The sequence below is a fragment of the Erythrolamprus reginae genome, chromosome 2, assembly GCF_031021105.1.
Source record: "Erythrolamprus reginae isolate rEryReg1 chromosome 2, rEryReg1.hap1, whole genome shotgun sequence".
Classification (NCBI taxonomy): domain Eukaryota; kingdom Metazoa; phylum Chordata; class Lepidosauria; order Squamata; family Dipsadidae; genus Erythrolamprus; species Erythrolamprus reginae.
Window position 1 is genome coordinate 170,848,077 of NC_091951.1, and position 18,984 is coordinate 170,867,060.

Sequence of the window (18,984 nt, forward strand, 5' to 3'; positions counted from 1 at the left end):
GGAAAACTTCTCTAAATGAAATCTGCCATTTGCCATTAGAATGCAAAAGCTTGCTTCCTGTTTACAGATCACCCCGATATGGAGCACAGACACAATTATAAAGTGACAAGACATGTCTCAATAACTTTGAAGGCTATCAGATCTATGCGCAATCTAAGTTTAAAAAGAACAATACTGACTTCAATTGGGTGTTATCATTCAGCTACGGGAAGTCTTATATGAAAGAGACAGAGTCTTATCCTTTAAAGCAGGAAGTGTGTTCTGGAGCTTTGCATGATATAAGGTTTACACTATTAAAAATTGCTCTTCTGTGAGCCCCCTTAGGCACCCTACTCACACAAACGACAGGAATCGATCTAGGTCGATCTTGCCTCCCACTGATGTAATCAATGCTATCAGAAACCAACTGACAGCCGACCCACCTGCATCAGCACAAACTTGTCTGTGTTGGAAAAGAGCACCACTGTGTTTTGCATTGTGTCGTCGTCGTCATCGTCCTCCTCTTTGCTTGGGGAGCTGTCAATATCGGCCAGCTTGTAGAAGAGAGTGCAGAAGCACAAAGTAAGGGTTGAAAGGCATTTAGAACTGGCGTGCCAAAAGTCTGGCCTGCATCCCATTTCCAGAACAGGAGGAGGCCAATTTTTTCACAGTTTTATTTTTAAATGCCCATACATAGTTGGATGTACCCATTTTATCCTGGGTCTTCTCCGGGTCCCATCAACCAAACAATGTCGCTTGGCGGGACCCAGAGGAAGAGCCTTCTCTGTGGCGGCCCCGGCCCTTTGGAACCAACTCCCCCCAGAGATTAGAATTGCCCCCACCCTCCTTGCCTTTCGAAAGCTGCTTAAAACCCACCTCTGCCGCCAGGCATGGGGGAACTGAGATACACTTCCCCCTAGGCCTTTACAATTTTATGCATGGTATGTCTGTATGTATGATTGGTTTTTATATAATGGGTTTTTAACTGTTTTTAGTATTGGATTTTGTTATATACTGTTTTATTGTTGTTGTTAGCCGCCCCGAGTCTGCGGAAAGGGGCGGCATACAAATCCAATAAATAAATAAATAATAAAATAAGATTCTCGTAAGGTATTGCTCCCCAAATGCATTGCATTTTGGGAATGTGGCCCCAGGCATGCCGCACACAGCCTGCCGTGGCCCTCAACTGACAGAACGTATGCACTGTTGGGACTCCTCCCCCAAGATGGCTGCCGAAAGCTGAGGGGATTTTTCTTTCTCCTATTCACAGTCTGCTGTGTTTGCTTCCAGAGCTGGTCCTTCGGCAGGCCTGCCCTGGGGGTGAAGTGCTCCCAGTTCACTCGTGGTTGTCGGTCATCAGAGAGCCAATCGTGAAGGGAGCACGAGGCTCCGCCCATTTGCCTGGATGCCTCCATTTGGGTTCTTTTACCCTCTGCGCAAAGCGTTCTGGGCATGTGTAGAGGGTAAAAGAATCCAAATGACAGCATTTGGGCGAGTGGGCGGAGCCTCACACTCCTTTCGCAATCGGCTCTCCAATGACCGACAGCTATGAGTGAACCCGGAACATTTCACCCCTGGTCTGCCGCCCTGGATATGAATGGGGGCACTTAGGAATGACCCAAGACTCAGGAAGAACTTATGTGCTGCTATTTTAGCAAGCATTCAAAGCTGAGGGCACATGGGACAGGTAGCTTCAGCCTGCTCATGAGATACCAGAGTTCTGTCCATACTACAGAGGAGGAGGCCGACAACTACTCAAACTATTTGTCTTCTTCTCTCTCAATAACAGTGCAAGATGCCTCGGTAGGATGTACCTGTTCCCAAACCTGCCCTTGAAAGAGCACCAAGAGGAAGGCAATTTCAACAAGGAGAGCTTCTCCATCTCTTTACAATGCACTGCTCCAAAATGGGAGAAATCCTATCGTAGCTAAGGAGACAACCAACCAACCGAGGAGGAACCTCCTAGAAAACCCATTTAAAATAAGGAAGGGGGATGAGGACACTCAGACCACTGGCTCCAGTCATTGCGGGAAGGACTACAGGACCAGACAACCGTAGGCAGATCGGTAATGCTTTGCCACCTACCTCTCTGTCTGAGCCACACAAAGAATTAAAATGGACGCCCTTGAAGCTAGTGTTTGGCTTACAACCTTTCATTCTGGTATTGATTGAAGATACAGCGGCATTGGAAAAGGCGACTTTCCTACCCGTTTTTCATACTTAACAACCGTTACAGCACCCCTGTGGTCACGTGACCAAAATCTGGATGCTTGGCAACGGGTTCAATATTTATGACGGTTTGCGGTGCCCACAGCAAACGCCTGACAAGCGAAGTCAATGGGGGAAGCCAGATTCACATACCAACTATGTCACTCACTTAACAACGGAAGCGATTCTCTTAAACAACCACACCAAGGAAAGTCGCAAAATGGGTCAAGCCTCACTTAACAACTGTTCTCACTTAGCAACAGGAAGCTCGGGCTCAATTTCGGTTGTGAAGCCCGTACTTGCTGTCTCTTATTAATGGGCCAATCTCCCATTTCTGGGAAGCGTTAAGGTCTCTTAGGCTGGATCCCGCTCATCCCATCCGATCCCATATCCCAAATATTGTCCTGCCTTCTAAAAGCTGCCCCTACCGCCAGTGTCTCGATGGAAGAAGTGGTGGATTTCAAACGTGATCGGCCCCGCCCTCGGCCCGTGTGAGACCCTCCCCGAGGCCGTCTCCTCCCAGGAAAACTGCTGCTGCGACCCTATGACCAAAAGAAAAAAAAAAGGGAGGGAGAATGATGGCTGGAGATATAGGGGAGTTATAGACATCCTCTATTTCACCACCCTTCCTCCAGGACTCCCCTACATGCAGGTGGGGAGGGGGGAGATTTCAACAGCGTACGAAGGAGACAGCAAATCACATTCAAAGTTAGCCGTCCGAAGACATCCGCTTACCTGCTTGATACGAGAGCGGGCTGGGGAGCTACGCCGCCGTCCCTTCTCACATTCGCTTTTGACGTCGAATAGCAGAGAGTCCTCCATTTCCCCCAGAGGCAACGAGGCTCCGTCGTCCCTCTGCAGACTGACGTCTGTGGAGGTTAAGCCACCCATCTCTAGGGAAAGCGAGCCCCCGCCTTCGTGGTACGGGGAGGCAAAGGGGAGCTCCGAGCCCGGAAAACTGCTGGCGCTGGCATCCCCCTGGCTCAGGTTTGAGATCTCATTCACAATATCCGACTTCACTAGGTGGTGAGGCCTCGAGGGCGGGGAGGCTGGCCCTAGGTCCTCCTCTCCAACAGCCCCTCCTTCAAGCGGGGTGGCGGATCCATAAGCTTCCATTGGAAGAGACGTTCTGTCCAGCAATTCCACCTCTACGGGGGAAGGGGAGCACTTGGATTCATTGCCAAAGCTCAGGTGAATCTCACTGGGCTCTGGTTCAACGGTGACGTGCCCTTCGTCTAGCCCCTCCTCTTCACTCAGCTGCGGGGAGAACCTCTGCTCCTGCTCCATCTTGGGTGCTGCCGTCCCCTCTAACTCTTCCTCCGCCTCTTCCTCCTCCTCTTCCTCCACCTCCTCCTCTTGGTTGGGCTGCTGGATTCTATCCCTGTCAGGGCTGTCAAGGCCCGAGGCTTCCACCTCTGTGTCCATGGGCTCTTCGCTGGGCTCTCCTCCTTCCACTGCTTCTGAGGAGCCACCCTGGAGCACACCAAGCGGAGGAGGAGGACTCCTGGGAGAGGGCGCTGCTTCCTGGGCCAAGAGAGCAGGTGGAAGGTGACTCTCTGGGGGTTCTGGCTCTGCGGGCAGCAATTCGAAGGCAGGATGCTCTTTGGCACCAAGGGGGGACTCCTCCGGGTGGGCAGCAAACACTGGATCTGGGGGATGGATATCAGAAGAAAGATGAGAGGAGGATAAAGAGGAGAAAGGAGACAAACTCACAAATGGAAGAAACATAATTTATTGAGAAGATTTACATGGCCACCCAGAGTCACTCTCAGCTTACACAACAATAATAATCCCAATATACAAACAATAAAAACAATAACCCCTACACCCTTGGCAACAACTATCAATAAGATAAGCCACTTGATGGGCTCCATTCCACTCTGGATTCCCCAGGCCCGTAGTAGGACCACAACTTTAGGACCCTGCAAAAGAAATGTCAAATTGGGAGCCAGTCTAATCTCTGCAGAAATGGGGTTCCAAAGGGAGAGAACCACCATGGAGAAGACTTTTTTCTGGGTCCCGCCACATGTACCTCCTTAGGAGATGGGACCCACAACATCCCTTGCCTTCTGGCTCTAGCGGGTCAGCCAGGAAAATGTGGTCTTTTCAAATTAACCTGACCTCAAACCACTAAGGGTTTCAAAGGTGACGGTCAGCAACTGGAATCCCACTAATAGAATCAAAGGTAAAGGTTTCCTTCACACATATGTGCTAGTCGTTCCTGACTCTAGGGGGCGATGCTAATCTCCATTTCAAAGCCAAAGAGCCAGGGCTGTCCGAAGACGTCTGTGTGTTCATGTGGCAGGAATGACTAAATGCCAAAGGCGCATGGACTACAGTCCCTATTTTTCTACTTGTATTTTTTACGTGCTTTCAAACTGCTAGGTTGGCAGACAAGTTAACAGGAGCTCATCCCGTTACGCGGCACTAGGGATTCGAACTGATGAACTGCCAACCTTTCAGCCAATAAGCTCAGCGTCTTAAGCCGCAGTGCCACCGCGTCCCTTAATAGAATCAAAACAAGGAACTAAATCTATCCTCACCATCTCTAAAGTATTGGACTGTCGGGCAAGCTTTGTGTGTTCTGAAATTTAGCGCTGTATCCAAGATATGCAACTCACCTGGTGGTACTGGGGGAGGGGGGTGGCGGGGAGGGGGCTTTTTCAGGCTCTAATGCTGTTTCCACTTCCATTTGCTCCTGCCCTGCGGTGGCCTCCAGCTCCACACTGCACAGTTCTAAAGGTCTGTCTGCATCTGGAACAGAAACACACATCCTGTTTAAAAGAATCGGCACAGAGATCAAATCTAACTCCCTGTCCAGTTCTTCACAAAACGGAACTTCATAGTTTCTTCCGAACTATAACTCCTGGGTAAATGAATGCAGGGAAATAAAACAGGATAGTGTTCTGTCTGGGTCACTCCAGAAGCCAATACCAACCCAAAAAGAGAAGCCACACACACTGGTAAAAGGCAAAGGCAGTTTATATAATTCAAGGAAAACACAGGTACCAGAAAATGTCCTTACAAACAGGAAAAACGCTGGAACTTCAAATATATACACGAAGGCAATAGTCCGTGAAGCAATTCCAGATTCTTGCTGCCAAGACGAAGCGGTAGATAGCAAACATACGTCTCCCACGAGTCTTCCAGACTGCTAGGCCACAAGCCAAGATCAGAGATGCTGAGAATCAAAGCAGGTCACCGCAACTCCAATTGGTAACACTCCACATGGCTTCAAGGCCTTGCCTGCCTTTTAAACCCTGCTGATGAGGATCACACCCAAACCCAGCTGTTTCTAATTCAATGGTGATAATATTTCTTTAACTGCTCCTTTTGTTGCTCTGTCTCATGTCAATGACAGCTTGTGCGTCATCACCTAATGACTCCAAGCTACTGGCTGGGGAGAGCCCCCCCCCCCCCCCCCCGGGGCTCTCATGCTGTTCTCCTTCATCCCATTCCTGACTCTCCTCTCCCCCGTCCAACTGTTCAGCCCTCTCCTCTGCGCTGTCATCCTCCTCCGGGCATGGAGCCAGCAGAGACGCAGCCGGTCCCTCAGCAGCCTCAGGTTGAACCACAACAGATAGTAACAAAGTTTTCTTCGCTCTAGAGTTGTTCCATGATTTCTGAGCCTACTCACGCAACAGTTTGGTGGCTTAAGGCAGTGTTTCCCAATTTGGCAACTTGAAGATATCTGGACTTCAACACCCAAAATTCCCCAGCCAGCATTCGCTGGCTGGGGAATTCTGGGAGTTGAAGTCCAAATATCTTCAAGTTCCCAAGGTTGGGAAACACTGCCTTAAGCCACCAAGGCCCCAAACAAAAACAATGTGCCAACTAAGAGTTGTACTGAACCTCATGCATAATTCTGGCATGTGTCATTTGTTTCAGCCTAGCCGGCTGCTGTAAAAAGCACGGACGCATGATGGCTCTTCTCAGGTTCAATCTAGCCAACTTCCAAAAGTAGAAAGAAGGTGACTCACCAAGGGGCTGCTGGCCAGTCTCCAGTGGCACTTGTTCTTCCTGTTGCATGCTCACAGGGCTGACGTGACCTTCTAGTTGTCCCTGACTGGCCACATCGACTTCTTCTGGGGGTGGAGGGGAAATCGCCTGGTCGGTTGTGGGGATGCTGCTTGCTGGGGGAATATGCCTAAGGTGTTCAAAAAGGAAGCATTTGAAATGAATTGTCTGAGGCTAGAAAAGTTGCATTTCACTGGTGTTTTCTCTATAAATATTCCGTACAATAATAATCCTATGAAACATGCCTTTATAATTACTTCTTTTATAGCTTTAGAGCAGTGTTTTTCAACCAGTGTGCCGCGAGACATGGTCAGGTGTGCCGCGAAGCTCAGCAAGAGAGAGAAAGAGAGAGAAAGAAAGCAAGAGAGAGAGAGAAAGAAAGAAAGCAAGAGAAAGAAAGAGAGAAAGAGAGAAAGAAAGCAAGAAAGAGAGAAAGAAAGCAAGAAAGAGAAAGAAAGCAAGAGAGAGAGAGAGAGAGAGAAAGTAAGAGAGTGAGAGGCAGGGAAGGAGGGAGAGATAGAAAGAGCAAAAAAGAAAGGAAGGAAGGGAGAAAGAAAGAGGGATGGACAGAGAGGGGAAGGAAGGAAAAGAGAGAAAGAGGGAGATAAATAGAGCAAAAGGGAGGAAGAGAGAGAGATAATTTGTTTTGTCCAAACTTTTTTTAGCCCCCCCAATCCTCCCCGCTCAATGTGCCCCATGATTTTGTATATGTAAAAAATGTGCCGCAGCTCAAAAAAGATTGAAAATCACTGCTTTAGAGGGATGGAGAGGGGTGCCTTAAAGCTACTTCGTGAATATTGTGGTAGACATAATGACTGTTTATAATTCAACCTTGTAAGCTATTGCCAAATTTTCTCTCAACAGACGCTCACGGTTTGCCATCTCATTGGTGTCAATTTTTAACAACCACAAATAGTGTTTTTTATTTTATTATTTATTTATTTACTGGATTTGTATGCGGCCCCTCTCCATAGACTCGGGGTGGCTAACAACAATGATAAAAACAGCATGTAACAATCCAATCCAATACTAAAATAACTAAAAAAGCCCTTATTATAAAAACCAAACATACATACAGACATACTATGCATGAATTGTAAAGTCCTAGGGAGAAAGAATATCTCAGTTCCCCCATGCCTGATGGCAGAGGTGGGTTTTAAGAAGTTTGCGAAAGGCGAGGAGGGTGGGGGCAATTCTAATCTCTGGGAGGAGTTGGTTCCAAAGGGCCGGGGCCGCCACAGAGAAGGCTCTTCCCCTGGGTCCCGCCAAACGACATTGTTTAGTTGACGGGACCCGGAGAAGGCCCACTCTGTGGGACCTAACTGGTCACTGGGATTTGTGCAGCAGAAGGCGGTCCCTAAGATAATCTGGTCCCGTGCCATGAAGGCACCAGATTGATCTGTCCCAAACCAGGGCCTTCCATTCCTCCTGGTGCACTTTGGTCCAGCCATCATCACTGTAACAGAGTACATCCACTTCGCCATTGGTTGCCCTCTTCTTCCCTTTCGTTGCATCTTTTCCAACATTGTGTCCTTCTCAAGGGAGCTGCCTAACGTGTCCAAAGTATGAACTCATCAGTCATATTTGGAGGTCAAGGAAAGCAGAGATTTAGTCTCTCCCCATTCGTATTTGGCGTATCATTTATTGGATGGCATTGGTGATTTGCTCTAACTTGGAGCAAAGAGTGAATTGACCGAATATCCAACAAATCTACGTCAACATGAATGAGGAAAAACTGAATTTACGCTTTACTTAATCTAGTAAAGTCTGAACATTTCATCATCTAAAAGAGTGAAGAGAAATGTTCTATTCTCCTATTCAGTCTAAAGTGAAAACCTCAACTTATCGTCAATGTCTTTTGTAGCCATAAAGAACAGGAAATTCGGTTACAATATGGGAGCTCTTACAGCCAATGGAAGAACAGCTTTAAGCTTCCACCAGGGGGAGATACTGTCTCAATTTTAATAGGTTAAAAAAACCCAAACCTATAAACTGAGAACACATGAAAACATCACTTCTGCCAGAAGCATCTGGATGCCCAGCTCCATATGGGCCAAAGGAACCATTATCAGAAGGATCAGTGTTCCATCGCTGCTAAGAGTAAAAGATATCCCTTTACAGAATGTTCAAATAGCACAGTGGTCTCCCACCTTGGCAACTATAACCCTGTGGACTTCAACTCCCAGAATTCTTTAGCCAGCTGAGGAACTCGGGGGAGTTGAAGTCCACATGTCTTAAAGTTGCCAAGGTTGAAGATTTCTGAAATAGCAGACACCTAATCAACCTTGATAGAATTGGATTGCCTCTCTCTCTCAGCTGCACAAATGATGGCAATTCTGTCCACATTTTCATAATATCTAATGGAAATATCTGTGGATGAATATACAAGAATCACATGCCACATTGTCTTTTATAGGTACCGTGGTACCGTAGTCCTCAACTTACAACAGTTCATTTAATGACCGTTCAAAGTTACAACGGAAATGAAAAAAGTTACTTTGAGCAATTTTCACCCTTATGACCGTTGTAGCATCCCCATGGTCACATGATTTATATCTGGATGCTTGACAACTGACTCCCCTTTATGATGGTTGAAGTGTCCCTGTGGTCACGTGATCCCCGTTTGCGACCTTCTGACAAGCCAAGTCAATGGGGAAGTTCGATTCCCTTAACAATCGTGTTACTAATTTAACAACTGCAGTGATTCACTTAACAAATATGGCAAGAAAAGTCATAAAATAGGACAACGTTTGGTCAACAAATATAGCGGTCGGACGTCTTCGTGACGTCAAAGCTCCGCCCATGGAATTCCCTATTGGGATTCCCCACCTCCTTTCCAGCCTCCAGATCAGCCGAAAACGCTGCCGCCGATCGCAAAAACGGCGCTCCGCCGAGCGGCAGCGCCCGGCTGTAACCTTCTGAAACAGTCGGGCGCTTCTCGGCGACCTCCAGAACCCAAACCCGAATTTCCGGGTTCGGCGTTCAGGAGAATGCCGAGAAGCCCCCCCGGCTGTTTCAGAAGGTGACAGCCGGGTGGCAGCGCTTCTAGGCAGCCTCCCGAACCCGAAAAGTTCGGGTTCGGAAGAACGCCGAGAAGCCCCCCGGCTGTTTTAAAAGGTGACATCCGGGCGGCAGTGCCCAGCAGAGCGCCATTTTGCGATTTTTTTTTCTTTTTGCACGCATTAATCGCTTAGGCCTTACGAACCTACTTCCGGAACAAATTAAGTTTGTAAGATGAGGTATTACTGTACCTGTAATTTGGTATAATGAATGTATACTAAATCGCAAAACCAATGCATGAAGGAAGAGTGAATGGCTGAGAAGGCGGCTTGAAGAGAATTGAGGAAATCAAGAAAAAAATTGAAAAGTCTAAGAGATTAAAACAATCACACATGACATGATGCACGAATGTGGTGAATGCAAGGACAGATGGCCCTGTAACATATTACACGGGGTTTCAAATTGATTGGCAGGGCAAACCCATCTTGCAATCACCCTCGGCAGCAGAAAACAAGGTAAGCCACATCCCTGCAGACAACCCATTTAACTGAGGCCAAAGAGATGGGGGACTCACTCTGGACTGGGCTGCTGCACAGCTTCTGTACTGTTAGCTTTGTTGCAGCGCTGCTCGCGACATCCTTCACACAGAGAGTAGTTTTCGTACCACTGAATGCTGGATTCCAATGAGGATGAGCGGAAGCCACAGTCAGAACAAACACGGCAGCTCTGGAAGAAAGGAGAAATACGGGCATTCAGAATGGGGGGGAAACGACAGGGGTTTTTTTTCATGGACAGCCTGATTGCATTGGATTTTCCTAAAATTGTGACTAATAAAACTAGGACAGGGTCAGGTGTATTTTGATAGTGCAAGTAAGTAGATCTCACTAAAGAACAAAAAAAACAAACCCCACCACCAAATGTAGACCTACTTTTGTGTGTGTGTAGGGGTGTGTGTGTGTGTGTGTATCTCTTTCATTGGGGCAATCAATTCTATTTGCCTGGATGGGAAAGACTAGCTATAGTTTATGGGACAGTTTTTGAGACTTATTGGACTTTACAATTCATGTAAATTGATCTATGGTTAGGTGATAATACAGTATATTTATTTATTTCCTTTATTTGTTTAATTGGATTTGTATGCCGCCTCTCTCCGAGGACTCGGGGTGGATCACAGCATATACAAGAAACAATAATAAACAATACAATTCATAATACATTAAAAAACAATCCTAAAAATTCTACTTTAAAAAACTTCCATTAACCATTCATTAGACAATCATACTAAAAAAAAAATTCTATAGAATTCTTTATTGGCCAAGTGTGACTGGACACACAAGGAATTTGTCTTTGGTGCATATGCTCTTAGTGTACATAAAAAGATACATTTGTCAAGAATCATGAGGTACGACACTTAATGATTGTCATAGGGGTCAAATAAGCAATCAGGAAACTATTGATAAAAATCTTAAGGATACAAACAACAAGTTTACAGTCATACAGTCATAAGTGGGAGGAAATGGGTGACAGGAATGATAAGAAAAAACTAGAAGTAATAGCTTATATGAGGAAACAATTTCCCTTGCCTAATCATAATGAAATGGGCTTCCCTCCCCCCAGACAGAGAGATTAATTTATCTAAATGTTTTCAATCTACATAGGTTGTATAAATTTGAGGTTTGCCAAATTTCAAGAACTCAGCCATGTTAAAGAATAGCAGTCTCACTCTTTGAAAACCGATATGCTGCTGAAATGTTTTCTAGGATGCCTCTGCCACAGTGAAAGGACAAGAGCTTACTTAAAAATACAATTAGAATCTCAAAATTCTGCTCTCCTTTCCAACTCTTTCAAAGATTCCAAAGTTCTGTGGGCTTGTTATATAACATTTTCCAACTCTTCAGCAGTAACATCAATTCTGCTCTGGCTGAAGATAAGAACTCTTAAAGTAAGGAATCACAGCCAAACATGGTGTACTGCCTTACATTAAGAAATGATCTGGACTCCGGATAATCTTTCAGACCCAAACCAGGTTGGTCATCAGAACAATCTTTTAGACCATTGAAAATTGTAACAGTCACAGCTTGTTTTTCGGAAAAGAGAATTTCTGAATATTTACAGATGGTTCTCTTTGCCACTATAGTTGTATTACTTAAAATCCCAGTGCAACACACATACAACATCCCTTCAGCGTTTTCCCTTATTCATTCATTCATTCATTCATTCATTCAACCAATCAATCAATCAATCAATTTAGATGCCACCATCTCATTATCCAAAGCAAAATACCCAAAATATAACCCATGAAAGCCCCAGCATTTACACCCCTCATACCCTTGCAAACATACCATGGAAAAGAAACTAGAAGGATTTGCTGTACACTCTAAACTAATCAGAGTTTATCATTGTAATAACACCAGTTATTTTTAACAATAGGGCATTGTAAGAGCCAGGACTGCAATCCATTTTGTTCTTGGCTTCTTTGAATAAATTTTAACCAATATTAAGCAATGCCTTCTCCTTCTGAATAGAATCCTGAGCTTTAGTTACTTAAAACTTGGACACAAATGCTACAATCACCTTTAGCAGCTGTGTCAGAAAGGAGGGGGCAGGAAGATGATGGCTTGTTCACACTGAACTATTGTTTAGGGTCATATCCAAAACAGATCCAAGGCTACAAACATGACAGGAGCTTAAAGACTGTAATTTACACGAAGTGAATTTAGTTAAGGGAGAAATTCACAGAACAGGGTTTCTAATCCTTAGGCCAGCAAACGTAGAGATACATTATGGGATTCCCTCCAGATATCCACTGGATAGAAAAAATGAGTAGCATTACCACTGATCTCCTCAAACACCGATCATCCTCCACTTACAACAAACAGTTCATTCAGTGACAGTTCAAAGTTAAAATAGCATTGAAAAATAATGACTTGTGACCGTATTCCACACAACCGATGCAGCATCACTGTGGTCCTGTAATCAAAATTGGGGTGCTTGGTAACAGGTTCATATTTATGAATGGTTACAGTGTACCAAGGTCATGTGATAACCTTTTGCGACTTCTGACTAGCAAAGTCAATGGGGAAGCCAGCTTTACTTAACAACCACACTATGAACGAAACTGCAACGATTCACTTAACAACTGAGACAAGACAAAGTTGTAAAAGGAGGGCAAAACTCATTTGACGAATGACCCCACTTAGCAACATACATTTTGGGTTCAATTGTGGTTGTACATCGAGGACTACCTGCACTCATCTTGAACAAAACCAGCAAATCCGCACATTTCTTTGTCTAGCTCAGTGTTTCCCAACCTTGGCAACTTGAAGATATCTGGACTTCAACTCCCAGAATTCCCCAGCCAGCATTCGCTGGCTGGGGAATTCTGGGAGTTGAAGTCCAGATATCTTCAAGTTGCCAAGGTTGGGAAACACTGGTATAACTGACTCAGGTTGGGAGATTCAGGATTAAGGAGAGAAATTATTACAACGTGGTCACCTGGGTGTGTGTGTGTGTTGCTGAACTGCTCAATAAGACATGGCTTACTTTGCACTTCCAGAAGTCTGTGGGGAGGCTCTCAATAGCAGGTTTCAAGCAGTAGGTGTGGTAGCATTTTTCGCAGGCTTCGCACACTAACATCTTGCTGTCCTCACCAGACAGCCTGAAAGGAAGAGACATCACACAGCCCAGTCAAACCAATGGGTCCTCGTCCTCAGTCCTTCCTGAGGTGCTCGGCACGTGCCGAGGGCCTTCAGACGCACCTGCAGGTTTGGCAAACCTTGCATTCATGACACTGCCAGCCCGAGCGTTTCCGCGGCGTTACCGTGATCTCCAAGCAGGTGCCATGGTAGTGCAAGCCACAGCTCGTGCAGAAGAGCAGGTCGCGAAGTTCTCCTGGAGCATCGCACACCATGCAGCGTGAATCCTCTGCAGGAAGAAAAGAAGTCGGATTGAAAACTGCTAAAAAAAAAAAAGGTACTGGGGTCACCTCCTCTCTCATTAATCCGAACCCTCTCCTTACAGCCAAATCCAGAAACACCCCAAGACTTCTCTCGTTCTAATCCACTGATGGTGAAACCTATAGCACGGGTGCCATAGGTGGCACAGGGAGCCATCATATTATTATTATTATTATTATTTATTAGATTTGTACATGGGGCTACCTTTGAAAAGTGTTCGGAAACTTCAGATCGTGCAGAATGCAGCTGCGAGAGCAATCATGAGCTTCCCTAAATATGCCCAGGTCACACCAACACTCCGCAGTCTGCATTGGTTGCCGATCAATTTCCGGTCACAATTCAAATTGTTGGTTATGACCTTTAAAGCCCTTCATGGCATCGGACCAGAATATCTCCGAGACCGCCTTCTGCCGCACAAATCCCAGTGACCGATTAGGTCCCACAATGTCGGTTGGCGGGCCCCAGGGGAAGAGCCTTCTCTGTGGCGGCCCCAACTCTCTGGAACCAGCTCTCCCCAGAGATTAGAACTGCCCCTACTCTCCTTGCCTTTCGTAAGCTCCTTAAAACCCACCTTTGTCGTCAGGCATGGGGGAACTGAGACATCTCCCCCGGGCATATACAATTTATGCATGGTATGTTTGTATGTATGTTTGCTTAGTAATGGGGTTTTTAAAATATTTTAAATTATAATTATTAGATTTGTCATGAACTGTTTTATTGTGTTGTGAGCCGCCCCGAGTCTACGGAGAGGGGCGGCATACAAATCTAATAAATAAATAAATAAATAAATGTCGCCCCTCTCTGAGACTCGGGGCGGCTCACAGCAATGATAAAACAATATGCAGTAACAAATCTAATATTAAAAGTCTAAAAAAACCCATTATTTAAAAAGCATACACACAAACATACCATACATAAAACTACATAGGCAAGGAGAGATATCTCAGTTCCCCCATGCCTGACAGCAGAGGTGGGTTTCTAAGGGCACATGAGGCTTTGCCCTATGTCAACTGTGAGCGCTGGCCAGCTAATTTTCAGCATTTTGGAGGGCGGTGGGGTAGGCCATTTTCATTCATTGGGCTGTTTTGGGCCTCCCCAGATTTCAAGAAAGACTCTGAAGCCTGTAAATGGCAAAAAAAACGGCCCAACAGGCCAACCAGAAGTTCAGAAATGTGGGGGCAGTGCTAGGGGAGGGGGTGCATGCAAAGGCCATTGCATTATGTGTGTGGGCATGCCCCATCATACATGTGCATGCACTTTTAGCATCGGAGCAAAAAAAAAAAAAAGGTTCGTTATCACTGTTCTAATTTTTTTGTGTCAACTGTACCCATTAAAGTGTTTCCCAACCTTGGCAACTTGAAGATATCTGGACTTCAACTCCCAGAACTTCCCAGCCAGCACCTTAGACCAGGGCTCCCCAACCGCCAGGCCGTGGACCAGTACTGGGCCGCAGGGCATGTTGCACCAGTCCGCAGAGTCAGAATTTCCACACCTGCCCCCTCCCTTTTTTTCCCCTCCCCCAAGCCCCAACCCAGCGTCTCCCTTGCCCGTTCCATATGGTTGTGTGTGTGTGTCTCCACGCGGGCTTTCATTCGCACCCCAATCTGTTCCCCACGCGGTGCACCCAACGCCCGTTTCCCCCAAAATCCACTTCCCGCCCCCCCAACACAAAACACTGGTTTCCCACCACCATCTCCTTTCCCTCCGCCCCACGTTTTGCCACTTGCCTCAGCCACAACGTGCGAAGAGAAGCTGGGGGGGGGGGGGGAGAGATTCCCACACAAGAAGAGGGAGGGCTTCCCCTCGCCTTTGCTTACGGTGGGAAAGGGGCGCTTCACCCGGATCTAGCGGGATGCGCGTAGGGGAGGGGGATGCACCGGCCCAGTTGCTACGGGTTTGCACTTTCTCTTGTGTTGTCATGTGTACATGATTCTAATCTACTCCCCCATGCTTAATCCCGCGCCCAACCACACCCCTTTCCGCCCCCACCGGGCCATAGAAAAATTGTCTTGGTGAAACTGGTCCCTGGTGGGAAAAAGGTTGGGGACCACTCAAAGGGTAGATACTGTCATAATCCCAGGAAACTGCTCTTGGCACAATCTGGCAAAGACTTACCCATCTGTACAGCCTGGTCGAGATGCTCTGGACACAGAAGTTTCAAACTCTTCATGGACTGGAAGCAGCCGCTAGCCGCAGCACAGGGGAAGTGATAGTGGCGCTGGCACCCTTCTGCGTGGCATGGAATAGTAGCACCCTGTCTTTTACAGTGTTTACATGTCTGAAAAGAGCAAGGTAAAATTATAGCTAGCAGGACAAAAGCACTATTCCTGCACAGAAAAGCAGCCAAAAAGAAAAGGGGGAAAAAAAGCCAGAAACTTGTCACATATCCAGTGATGAAATAATTGTGGCCAGGCAATTGTGTTTAAGGAAAAATGAGGTATAAATATAATTTAGAGTAATACTATTATGATTTCACTTTGGCCACAGCTTATAAAATGTGAACTAAAGACACTCTGCAGACCGGGGATTAGAACCCAGTACCAATCTTCTCATTGTTGTTTATTAATTGAATAAAAGAAAAAAAACACATGAACAAAAATTAAAAAGAATATAGCATTTTTTAAAAAGTTGGTCCAAAACATCCAAAATATATCTCTACAAGTGTGATAGGCATTTTAATGAATAATAACCATATTCCATTATTATCATACATAGTTAATCTACTGTACATTGGTAAGGGGTTCATTCATAAGTTACTAATGACATCAACTCAGCAGACCATAGCGTAGTTTCCAACGCAGAATAAATAGTGCGTGGAGAATCCAGTTTATTTGCCCAGATGTCAATTTCCACGCAGTAGGAATATGAATATCTGAAAATTAAATCTTGCCTCAAAGAATTACATGTAACAACTTCCTCCCCAAATGGAACAATTATAGGATATTGCGCATATATTTGAATTAAGCAACATGTCTCACTACATTTCCAACACAATGATTCATGTAGCCTTTTCTATAAAAACACTGGAGTCCTGTGGAATCTAATAAATTTCAAATATTATTGTTGGTTGAAGAAATATAATCCAAGATCTTTTTGGGTGATGGTGTTAAGGTTGTTTGCCGTTAACACGGCAAAGGAAGGAATGTCAGTTCTTTATTCTAAATTGGTTCACTACAACAGCATTTTATAAATAATAATTGTAGGAGAATTATGTCTTAGATGTAATAACTGTTTATATTAAAATGGGTGTTTTCAAGGCCAAAACCGCTGCAGGCACGAACAGGGATGTGAACAGATGTTGTAATTGTAAATATTGCCGCTGAATCATATTAGGCAGATAATATTTGTCCTTTAAATGGAATATGATAATTCAATTCATCATTTTCATCTAATTAACCTATAACATAAAATGTTAGCCCCAATCCCAATTTTCTGCATGATTGGGAGATTTTTTAAAAACTAATTTCAAGACCTCAATTATTTAGTTTTAACCTAGGATGAATAAAAGCATCCAAAGGTCATTTTCTATAAATAATATAGCAGAATCTTCAAATTTGATGTAATAATAAGAGAAAATATTTTATATCTGTTATATTTACAATCCCAGAGCAATCCAATTAGCTAAAGGTATAATGTATGACTATTTTAGGGATACAAGGAGAATTTCCACCAGAGGGAGCCATCCAAAGTTTGAGGTTAACTAAGGGAAACGCAGAATGATGTTGGTTAAGATTTGGAAAACCAAATCCCTCCTTTTTAATAAACTATTCCTATCTACCTACCTACCTACCTACCTATCTATCTATCATATATCTATCATATTTATCATCCATCAGAAATTGAAAGATTCTGCCCTTAAAAGTTTATAAAGCAGTATATCAATTTAAAAATATTTTAGGAACAGTATTCTATACAAAATATATAATATTCTAAGAAAAAACTTGCATTTCTAGAGTCTAATCTTGCTAAAAGGATAAAATTTTAATCTTGTCATCTATCAAGACCCACAGATATTTCTTTATATATTTTATTTGTTTATTTATTACCAAAATATAAAATGGAGTAAGAACTCTGATAGTTTATATGGTTATTTGCTGGTTCAAACAACTACGTAAGTTCTCAAGTTGAACCGAGCCAATAAAGTTATTGGAAAATAAAACTGATAACTGATCGAATTAACAAAGAGATTTTGCATCAATTCCAACTTGGACCAGTTAACTAAGTATTCTATTTCCCCAAACACATTTATTAAATATTAATAATTTAATAATTATTAAATAAGGCTAGAATTGAGGTTTGTGATGCAGATATAAATAATAAAACATCACCATACAACAATTTATATTTTAAGGGATTATGAAATAAACCCGTGATGAAGAACCTATGACATGTGTGTCGCAGGTGGCACGCGGAGCCATAACAGAGGGCACGCGGGATGTTGCCCTATGTCAGTGCGCTGGCCAGTTGATTTTCGGCCTTGAGGAAGGCTGTTTCGCCCTCTGGATGCTTCAGGGAAGCTTCCTGTAGCCCCGGAGTGTGAAAAACAGCACAACAGACAAACTGGAAGTTCAGAAAATGGGCTTCCGGTTTACCCTTTGTGCCGTTTTTCACACTTCGGGGCTTCAGGAAGCTTCCCTGAACCCTCCAGAGTGCAAAAAAACCGCACAACGGGCAATCTGGAAGTGTGTTTTCCGAATTTCCGGTTTGCCCATTTTTTTCACTGTCCCAGGCATCAGTGAGGCCTGTGCACATGAGTGGGGATCGGGGAGATTGTGTGCATGCGCAGGAGCAGCGCAGGAGTGTGTGCATGCATGGGGGGAAGGGAAGGGGGTGTGGGCACGGGCACGCATGCTAGTACACCCACACACACCCTTTTGGCACGTGAACCAAAAAGGGTTCGCCATCACTGATATAAACCATAAATACTGTAATGTCTCACAGAACTAAGGGATTAAAACTAATATTTAAAGTTAAAGGAGAAAGTTGTTCTTGTCTTTTCCCTCTGAACTCAATGAAAAAAAACCCCATTAAATTTCATTCAAGATATAGGAATGCCAGAATGCAGATTACATTACATTACAGTCTTCGGAGAGGGGCGGCATACAGATCTAATACATAAATAAATTTATTAATTCTTTACACAATCCAAATACATTGGCTGTTACTTTAAAGAGGCCTTTCTAGCACCCAAGCAAGATTTTAAAATTATTAACAATTTAAGCCTATGCGGTCACAGGGCATTGCATGAAAATTCTCAGTAAAAGCTGCAAGACATTCCAATCTGTCATCTATACTGCCAACAATAGGGATATTACCTACCCCCACCCCCCACCCAAAAAAAAAACAGGAAAAAATCCAGATACTCAACTTCTGATCTGGGGTAGGTTAATTCATCTAAAAACCATCTGTAGTACTAAGAGACTATCCAAAGCTGCTAAATCACTTATTGCTGCAACCTTATCTGTTTTCCAGGCTGCATCAGATAGATAGATAAATTAGATAGATAGATAGATAGATAGATAGATAGATAGATAGATAGATAGATAGATAGATAGAATGTAGCAATATGTGGTAGGAAAAAGTAGACCCCTTCTGATTTTGAACCCTTCCTTATTGGCAAATGTTTAAAACCATACTGATTCCCAGTATAACTTAACCCTATAAGATGTAAAAACCTAGAAGATTTTAGAAAGGGGCAGATATCATTTTACCCAGGAGCGAGGATAGCAGCTTCAGCAGAACCTTGCGCTGCCCCAGAACCTGTCGAAAGAGTTCGGATATACTGTCCCACTATTCCTGGGAAAGGTACAACATGCACTCCAGA

The 18,984-nt window shown here is 44.4% G+C and overlaps 1 protein-coding gene across 1 annotated transcript in view; it reads right to left on the bottom strand.

Annotated features, from left to right (window-relative positions):
* Nucleotides 1-18,984, bottom strand: part of KMT2D (lysine methyltransferase 2D) — a 145,736-nt gene that overhangs the window by 81,583 nt on the left and 45,169 nt on the right. Inside the window, 10 exon segments of the mRNA XM_070740448.1 lie at nt 423-533; nt 2,616-2,729; nt 2,923-3,836; nt 4,809-4,830; nt 4,832-4,941; nt 6,168-6,334; nt 9,779-9,930; nt 12,748-12,862; nt 12,963-13,128; nt 15,276-15,438. Of these exon segments, the coding sequence (XP_070596549.1) occupies nt 423-533; nt 2,616-2,729; nt 2,923-3,836; nt 4,809-4,830; nt 4,832-4,941; nt 6,168-6,334; nt 9,779-9,930; nt 12,748-12,862; nt 12,963-13,128; nt 15,276-15,438 (2,034 nt within the window).